Source organism: Lichenostomus cassidix, chromosome 7 (assembly GCF_008360975.1).
Source record: "Lichenostomus cassidix isolate B80296 chromosome 7, HeHo_3.0, whole genome shotgun sequence".
In the NCBI taxonomy this organism is placed as follows: Eukaryota; Metazoa; Chordata; class Aves; order Passeriformes; family Meliphagidae; genus Lichenostomus; species Lichenostomus cassidix.
In genome coordinates, this window is record NC_139488.1 from 23,755,049 (window position 1) to 23,764,728 (window position 9,680).

At 45.0% G+C, this 9,680-nt stretch overlaps 1 protein-coding gene across 2 annotated transcripts in view; it reads left to right on the forward strand.

Moving 5' to 3' along the window:
* Positions 1-8,414, forward strand: part of MARCHF4 (membrane associated ring-CH-type finger 4) — a 107,291-nt gene extending 98,877 nt beyond the window's left edge. For both annotated transcript variants that reach the window (XM_085066856.1, XM_085066857.1), the window contains exon 4: positions 1,885-8,414. In XM_085066856.1, coding sequence (XP_084922982.1) covers positions 1,885-2,246 — 362 coding nt within the window. In that variant the 3' untranslated portion in view covers positions 2,247-8,414. The remainder of the gene's footprint in view (positions 1-1,884) is intronic.
* The last annotated feature ends 1,266 nt before the right edge of the window (positions 8,415-9,680 follow it).

Consider the following 9,680-nt stretch of genomic DNA (forward strand, 5'->3'; position numbering starts at 1 on the left):
CCCTACAACATTCCCTGTCCCAAAATAGTCAGATCTGCATACAAGCTATCCAGTAGAATTGCTTCTATGGCCAGTGATCAAGCTCAGCACCCCATCTCAATGAATGTGAGAGTCTCCCTGAAGCTATCTGATCAAGTCAGCAGGGATCCTAGTTATGTTTAAAACCAGGGAGGCTGGAAACTCAATCTGTAACGAAGCAGTGATTTAAACTCTCTAACATCAGATGCTGACCCTAAGAAACCAAGCGGCTGAATCCCATCAGTGATTAAGGGGAAGATCAGCCCCAAGGGTAAGATGACCTTCAGATATTTTGGGGTCTGATGTAGCACAGGTTTACTCCAGTAATTATCTGCCACCAGAAACTAGAACTATCTGGAAAAGGTAGGTGGTGGGTAAGGTATAGCATTTGATTAATCAGGAATAGCTATAAATCCCATTATTCTGTGGTACCCATCATCTCTTTACACATTGTTGGTCAAGTCAGCCCCTTTGTTTAGGCATGGTTTTGATTCTTTTGTGTCTTCCGTCCCTGTATTTTTATGCCTGCAACAGGAAGGCTAGAGAGCTACTCTTCTTAGAAATGTTTTTGATAATCTTGATCCCGCCTCAGAATGGTGAAGGAAATTAAGGAGTTTCATTAAGGAAAATGAAGTCACCCATATGCTAACTCACCCAGTCCTGCCTGCTGGTCTGGCTTCAGTTACATGGGACACAAAGGCACTTTCCTAAGAGACAGATGGCTGCAAAGCAAGTACACTCAGACTCCCCTCATTCCACATAAATCCCATTCTCTAGCAAGGCTTGCAAGATATATTACAGTTTGCCAGCTAAGCCAGACTACAGGGGATGTTGCAGCTTACTCCAGCCTCAGTGGAGAATACCTGTGTTGCAGTTACTGCTAGTGCTTCCAAAGGGTCTAGCCAGAGTCTGGCAACTTCAATAATAATAGCAGAACTTAAGACTCAAATGCTGTCGTCAACCAAGCAACTAAAATTATTTAATTCCTTAGTCGTCTTGCAGGGGTGGGGAGGATGCTGGAGACAGGTGGGAGACGAGATAACTGCTGGGTTACTACAGGGCTGAGGTGCTCCTTCTCTTACAAACACAGAGACCATTAGCAATGTGGTGTCCTACAGCCCAGAGCCATACCCAGACATCAGCTCCATGGATGAGGTGGACAGCAGGACACAGACACTGCCTGCACACTCTGCACACACTGGGAGCTCCTCTGCCCTTTCTGTCAAGAGCGCTGAGCTCCACCTTCAAAGGAGGCAGTGACGTTCAATGAGGTACCTGCTCTGCAGATGAGCAAAACTTTGCCTTGGATAACAAACCCCTCATGGGTATAGACAGACCTTTTTTTCAACTCAGTTGCTGCCTCTAGGCTCCACATGTGTGTCTGCTCTGCTACTGTGTGTGTGGGGAGAGACATGGGCTGTGCACACACACGGCGTGGTGCAGCAGCCGTCACTGACACGTCAGCTCCAGTTACACCCCCTCCAAACACACGCCTGAGCTTGGTGAATCATGCCTATGCAGCATGCAAAATTAGCCCAGCGAGAAATAAACCTTGGGCATTTGTTGGTAAACAGATACTCTTTTGCTGTAAGAGCTTAGCTCACTGTGCTCCATTTACGATCCGTTTATCGATGGCTGAGACAAAACTGTAATCCTTTTAATTCAGGGAAGAAGGGATCCAGCAGAGGAGGAGCACCAGTGCTCTGCCTGTCAGTAATAACAATACAGGATTTATCATTTTAAAAGCACTGGCTGAAAGAGAGTGAGCTTAACCAGCTAACTGGGGGGAAGATGCTGGGGTAGGTCTATGGTTCTTTCTAAAGTTTTGTTTCTGTTTTATGTTTATTTCTTTCCCCTTCCCTCCAGGTCTAATAATACACGAAGGGCCTTCGGTTTACCGGATTTTTAAACGGTGGCAGGCGGTCAATCAGCAGTGGAAAGTGCTGAACTATGACAAAACAAAGGACATGGAGGAGCAAAAAACAGGGACCAGGACAAATCAGCGCCCCTCCTCCCAAACCAACCACTCGTCCTCCACTGGTGGTACAGCCACTAACTCCGCTCCAGCCGACAGCGGGGCACGGGCTGCCGGCCATGCCACAGGCACCCTCTCTGACCACCACTGTGCTTATACCATCCTGCATATACTCAGCCACCTGAGGCCTCACGAACAGAGGAGTCAGTCTAGTAGTAACAGAGAGCTCGTCATGAGGGTCACGACGGTCTGAGCCGAGGAATTCAGGAGGCCTTAACACGAAGCGGAGGAGACAAAGAACTCATAAAGCAGAGGAGCATGGTGTGCCTTTTTCTTTCTCTTTCCTTTTCTTTTTTCTTTTTTTTTTCTTCTCTCCTTTTCTTTTTTCAGTAACTGCACAAGATATAAGAGGCGGCACCTGGCCAGCTGAGGAAAAAAGCAGGTGGAGGGAGAGCTGCACACTCATGCTAAAGAGGTTAATGTTTTCCAGCCTGTTTAAAAAAAAAAGGAAAAAAAAAAGAAAAAAATAACAACACAAATCACAAAAAAAACCAACAAAACAAGTGCAATACAGACTACAAACTGAGTAGGCAGAGTTCTGGGGAAGCAGAGGAACAGACGGTTTAGCATGTCTTACAAATCCTATTACCTGGAATAGGTAACGCTCTGTGCACATCCCCCGTACACACACGCACGCGCACACAAACACACACATAGTGTGAGATTTATAAAAACGTGGAAGGGAATGAAATATTTGGAGTGTTTTTATTTCCAGACTCCAATTAACCAGGGCTATGAGTTGTTTTGTTTCATGAGTCACTGGAGCCTTGTTTGATTTACCATGGGGTACCTGAAGTGAAGTGGCTGGGGATTTTTCAGTATTGATTTACAGAAGAGAGATTTAATCATCTCACTGAGAAAATCTTAACAAAATCCAGGCATACCCAAATTTCACCAAAAAGCCTGTTTTTTTCATAATGTTCCTGACAAGGGGTTTGTGAGGGTAGAACTGGGAGGGGGGAGGGCGCTCCATGACCTTTATTCGACGTATAGGCATTTTTTGGCAAATTTTGTACAAACGTTCCGCAGGTGTTTCAAGCACAAGTACTGGTGTGATTCATGCCTTCATAACCCCAAATCCAGCATCCAGACCTTGCCACCCACACACATCATTTTCCATGCAGACATTCCAGGTTAATTTCCTTCCATTTTACTACAATCACAAGAAGCTGACCCATATTTGGTGGGTTTCTGCTCCCTTGCTGATTCAGACACTCATGCATTAGAGATGTACTTTTTTTTTTTGATGTCTGTATCCCTGCTGCTCAATTTGCAACAGTCTCACTCAGTCTTGTAGGCTGATCCTTTCACATCCAGTCTGTTAGTTTATTACAGAGTCTATTCCATTCAATCATCCAAAAGAGAGTTAGTCTGAAGAGGGAGCACAGTTGCTGACTGACTGTGTAGCACTTCTAATAAGTCTCCTTCTCTGGGATATATCCTTGAAGGTATCGGTTGCTCTTCAGGAACATTCTCTTTCAATGCACAATGGCTGAATCATTTGTGGATATTAAAGGGACACTGTCAAGTACTTTTTAAATAGTTTTTAGGGTTTGGGCTTTTTTTACTCTCCATTGTTTGTAATATTCTCTTACAAGCTTGAAAATAAAATTTCTTTCCCTACCGATTTTGTCCTTTTCCATTTGGGCATGTATGGTTCTCTCCACTCACCCCATTCCTTTCACCATCCCTGTCCTTCTCCCCACCTTTCTTCTGTGACAGGAGGAAATCCATATTTCTGATTTCCCGCTGACTGTCCTCACTCTATGGAGGGTATGTCCCAACTCTACAGGGTTGAGTTATTTTGCAGCTGCCACAAAGGAAGCATAAGAGCAGGAACCCTAAAAATACAGAGATTAGCCAGTTGAGGAGCAAAAGCTCAGCTGTCCCAAAACTATGAACCTGTAGTGATCAAGCCTGAGCCCAGCTCCCCCCAAAATCAAGATAAGGACTTCAGCCAAACTTCATCCATTTAGCAGCAGTGCTGAGCAATGTTGCACGATAGCTGAGTGCAGCTGCCCTCCATCATAGAACCAGCACCTCTCACAGCTTCTGTGGAGACAGGGCAAGTGGGCTACCAGCTCCTTGGCAGCCAGGCTGTCATGGGTCAGGTGTTTCTGGACCGCAGAAGGTGTCAAACTTCATCCTCTGTGTTTGAACAAGGCAGCCATTCTGCAGCACTGGAGATGGAGGTTAGCAGCTTAAGGCAAGGTTGTATTTTTCACCTCGATTACTTGACAGTGTCCCTTTAAATATCAGAATGCAACAGAACAGGTACTTCTCTGGCAGAGAATGTGGGAGGTGCAACACCATCTGAGAAAGCCAACTTACTGAGGACCTATGTGAAACAGCATGGTTTCTGAGGCCACTGTACCTTTACTGACCAGATTTACTATCTACCAAAGAGTGCTTTTGGCAGAGGGGAGAAAAGAGATAGTGGTGGGCAGAGTGAGAGGGAAGGGGCAGTTCTAATCATCTCTGAAAGTAGCTACCCCCAGAAGGAAGGTGTTGCAATGAATGATCTCTGGAAGAACTGCTTCAGTAGAGAGAAACCTGGCCAAAGCAAACACAGCAGCCTCTCACCCCTATGCCTGTTCTAGAAGCTGTCCTCATTCCAAGAGATGAGTAATTATAGTGTTTTTGGGAAGGGGGAAGCGTACACGGATGAAGGGACAGCTGTCAGCCATGATGTCGTTTCCCTCCCTGCCCTCCACTCATTTAATATGGAGCAGTCAAATTCCTTTAATTTGGCTAACAGATAAAAGTTTATGAGGTCAGAAGCACAACTTGCTGTGAAAGAGTGGTGTACTCTGAGCACACAGGACTCTGCATACTCTCAATCCAGCTCTGCCACTGACTCTGTAGCCTTGGGCTGTTTGGCTCAGTCCCCCCTCCACGCCAAGGGGGAATAACAATACGTACCTACCTCACAGGGGTGTTGTGAGAATCCACGTTGGTAAAGCCTGTTGAAGTGCTAAGTCTACCACCGGTAGTCACAAGGTGTGTGGTGGGGGTGAGCAGCGCTGCCCTTTTGCTGGTTACAGTGTGAATCACAGCGGGAGTCCCATGGGCCTTCTCCTGCTTGGAGACCCTCCTTGATCCGAAGCGGAGGCTGTCGTCCGAGTGCCCTCTCCTCCATTGCATGACATTTTAAGCGGCTGTGAGGTGCAGGGTAGTGACAGACATGAAGTCCTACTTGACCAGGGATTTGCTACAACGTTTTCTATATCTGTGGGGTTTGTTGGTTTGTTTTTTCCATATATTGTGCTTAGAAATAAACTTTCCACTTAGGGCTGGCGGTTTGGGGTCTATTCTGTTGCATGGCAATGTATACAAGTCTTATTGTCTGTCTTACTGTGCAAATGATCCCGCAGCCCAGTTTCAGAGATGGGCATGGTCTGAGCCTTTTCACAGTGGCATAAGACTCAAAAGCCTGTCTAGACTGTTTAATATTTAAACAACACTATGAACTTGTCAATTGTATGTGTTCTGTGCAATACAAAGCATGTCATAAGCTGGCTTGATGGGCAGAGGGGCTAAAGGAAGGTCAAAACTTGTTCAAAGAGCTTCATACATGTGCCAGCATGGAGCCGAAGGGCTGCCACCAGCAAAGCAAACTCGGGGAAGCCATTGGAAACTGTTTTCAGAACAGTTTACTCCAGAACAAGGTACTTCTGAGTTTACGAACTTCTAGGCTGCCAGCCTGAGAGAACAAGTGCAAATTTAATGGGGGGGTTGGGGTTTTGAATTTCCTTTTTCCTTCCTCCCCAAAGTTTTAATGGCAGAAATACTGATGAGGATCTCTTCCTTCAATAGCACGGTTCTCTCATCTCCCACAATCTCCTTGTGCCGTCCCCTTTGTGCTACTATGCAGGACTTTAAAAGGTGCAAATGGAGACAGTGCACTCCCAAGACATGAAAAATAAGTTGTGTATTGGGTGATTTCTGGCAGATAGAAGAGATGGGGCAGAGCATCTCTTCTTCCCCATGGCTTTCTTCTAGTCTTGTCTGCTGGGTCCCCGAAGAGACATTCCCTGTACTTTGTTACAAAGCTGTCAGATCACCTTCCACTGACAAACAAAGCTTGCAGAGTTTGGCAGCTGTTTCTCCCAGTGGAGAAAATTCCAGGTCCTATCACTGTGGAGACCCCTCTGTTCTTGGGCTTTGTGGTCCTCCAACATTGTTTGGGGGTGGTCAGTGTGGAAGACTGTGTTCAGCCGTCACCAGAAATCGTGTGTGTATGGTCCTGCTCAATCTTGTGATTTCTGCCAGTCCCCTGATTTTCTGTCAGCTTTGGCAGGTCTTTCTGGTAATGCTTTTCTGGTTATGCTCTTCAGAGGTGTTTTGCTCTGTGTCAGTTGCCAATGCTATTCTAGCCTTCTGGAACATCAGCGCTGGCCTCCAGCTTCCCCAGCTCTTCCATTCTTGACATTCTGTCTCTTGGTAAATACTCACTGCCAAGTTCAAGCCCTCTTCCTCTGTGCCTGCAAGGGGTCAAGCATATGCACTAACCCAAAGGTCATCAAAGAACACAGGGACCGTTAAGAGACTGTATCAATAAGTCAAACTCCAATCATCAGTCTTTGGTATTTATTCACTTTGCCAGTCTCAGTGCCTGCTGTTAATTGGTTGCTACAAACCAACCACTAATGGTGGCAAAACCCATACACCCAGCTAACACTTGATTTCCAGTTTAAAATGTAAAAAATTATGGGCTGTTTTCAGCCAAATCAGGTGTGTTCCCTGTTGTGGTTTCCCAATCAAGGTGGTGAAGGGGTCCTTGTTTTACCTTCCTATGATAGGATGGGTGACCCAAGAAAAGAGGAAGTCAGCAGCTTAGATTTGAGTCAAGAGAAGTGTCAGCTGTCCTGTTTTCACTCAGGGAGACAGGAAAACACTACTCATGCCTGCCAGGTCCCTGGCCCATCTCAAAGCCCTTGATCTGGCAGCACTAGAACATCAGAGCCAATGTCTGTATCTGGAGGACAGTTCTGAAGACTTTCTAGTTCTGATGACCATCCTCTGTCCACACATGGTCAGTCATTCAAGCATCCTCTCTTTGTTTTCCTTGAGAGAAAAGGATTGTTTTGATCAAGCAAAGATCTACTGCTCTTCAGTGTAGGAGGAGGCTGAACCATTAGCACTTCCAGCCTGTGGTTTATCCACCAGGATTCCTGCACATCTCCTTGCAGGCATGGTCAAAAGACCTATTCCTTCCTCCTACTCTAGTATGTTGATCAAGCACTTAGAGGGGAACAGTGAGCAGTGCAATTGCCTCAGTGACTACTGGCTGAGTATCCTATCTCCCCACATCACTTCCCCTGTGACTGCTCTTTCTCATTCCTGAGCCAACAGATGCCTCACCCCTTCTGCCATCCCTAGACTACAGCCCTGAAGATGTCCCGAGCAGACACAGAATTCCTCACAGACTGGTATATAAGTCTTCTACATCCTTCATGTTTCCAGACAGGCAAATCATTTAATTGATAAACAATGACATTCAAATACTGAGAGACAAGCAAGCATAGGAGCCTTTTCCATTGACCCTCACCAATTCTTACATATTGAAGGAAATATGGTGAAAACACCAATTGGTTTCCTCCATTTGGCAGCAATGGACCAGTGGCTCTAGGAATATTTCCCTCAATAATTCAAGTCTGACATGCAGCAGTTACTGCAGGCAGTCTTTGATCTCACATCTATCATGTTGGATACAGGGGAGAGCAGAATATGACTGTTCTGTGCTGTTTTCACAAACGTCAAAAACTATCTTACTTCATTATTCAAATTACCTCCAGGTCAGTAGGTTAATTTCTCCCTTGATGAAAGAATGATGTTTTCTCTTCCAGAATTGAAACTGCAAGATAAAATATATGTAAACATATACATTTATATTTATAAATGTTATCCTGAAAACATAAAGAAAAAAAAACCTAAATTAACCTGAAAGAATACTTGATTTTTGAATGTCTTGACAAGAGATAGGGAGTTGCTGTGTGGAAAATGCGACATAGGGTTTGACTTCAGGCAAAGAGAAGACAGAAGAGGGAAATGCTTTTATGCTACTTTTGGCCTATCTTTGGTTCATGCTCATTATTGTATAGCATTTAATTAAGACAGAAGTATGTGGAAAACACACACTCAGCTCCAGCAGCAGGAAGAAGACTGAAGACCCCTCAAACTTATCTGAGCCATACTCAAACAAGCACAACGATGCAAAAGCACAAGCACCTGCCATCACAACTGTTCGAGAAGAAATGGATTTCTGAATGGGACAAGACTCAGAAATTCTTTTCCAAGCCACATTATCAGTATTTTTCCCATATTTCTTATTTTAAAAAGGAAAAAAAAAGAGAAAATTTTAAAAAGGGGTCTGATACCCAAGTCTTAAAGAAGTAACAGTAGAGAAGAGGTACTAAGGGAAGATGCTCCTTTATCTTACATTATGCATCAAGATGTGCTTTACCAAACAGAATTAGGACATCACATTCAGTTCCCTGATTGGTCAAAGAAAGTCTGAGTGACTGACTCTCCTCAAGGAGACTTCCTTGAGTTCAGCCCTCTCCAGAGGATCACAGCTCCCATCTGGATGGGGTAGCTGGCTGTTAGCTTCCAGCTACACTCCTCTGTGGTGGGATCAGCACCAGTTGTTAGCACGTCACTGCTGGGCAGCTTATATAGCTTATGATATTAATAATCACAAAAATAGCACATGCTCATTGTGCCCCTGCAAGTGACCTGTCTCATTCTTTCACAGCTCATGTTGGTGGGAGAGCTGCTCTGTTCTTTGGCCTTCATCACAGGGCAGCTTTCCTTTAAAATTCAGCCTGCCACACTTCTCTGGGAGTTTTTCTACTACACTTCACAGAGGTTCTTTTTCCTATAAAGATGAACAGACTTCTAACTAACCCACCTGATCTTATTTTCCATCTAGAGAAACAAAATTTAATATTCTCTGACCAGCTGATCTCAGTACCTGTGTTCTTACGAGATTATATTCCCCCTCCCCTTTCACTCACTACTCCATAATCTTTGCTTTCCTTTGGAAAGGGGTGATTCATTGCTACCAAATGGTAGAACATCTCTCTGAGATGGGAGTCTGGACAGCCCTTCTACTCCTTGCTAACAGGCACACAAACCTTCCTCACATCCCTTTAGACTGATGTGGCCAGCAGAACCTTTTTTCATGGAGTTTTGCTTCTTGATCCAGAAGAGCAACCGCTTTCTAGCATCTCCTTAACTGCTATCGAGCTGTGGGATAATGGCATGGGGAATCTTTTGTTTCTTAGCCTCAGGGTAACTACAGTGGATGATGTACCTGAGCCAAAAACACGGTGAGGACAAAGCACTTGTATTTTAGGTGGTGGTGAACCTGGGTGAGGTTTGCTCTGATGACAGGAGAGGAAGAATCTTTGTCAGCTTTATACAGTAGGAAATCAAAATGGCCTTGTCGCTCGTGTTTTTAGCTCATATACATCAGCTCTCCATTATAAACAAACCCTTTTGTAGGCAATGCAGGCCAGGCCTGGAGAGGAAATCTTCCTCATTCCAGAAGCACAACCAGCCCATAGCTATGCATCAACCCCTTCAGGACTTTTGCCCCTGAGAGGCTGAGCGCAAGAATGGA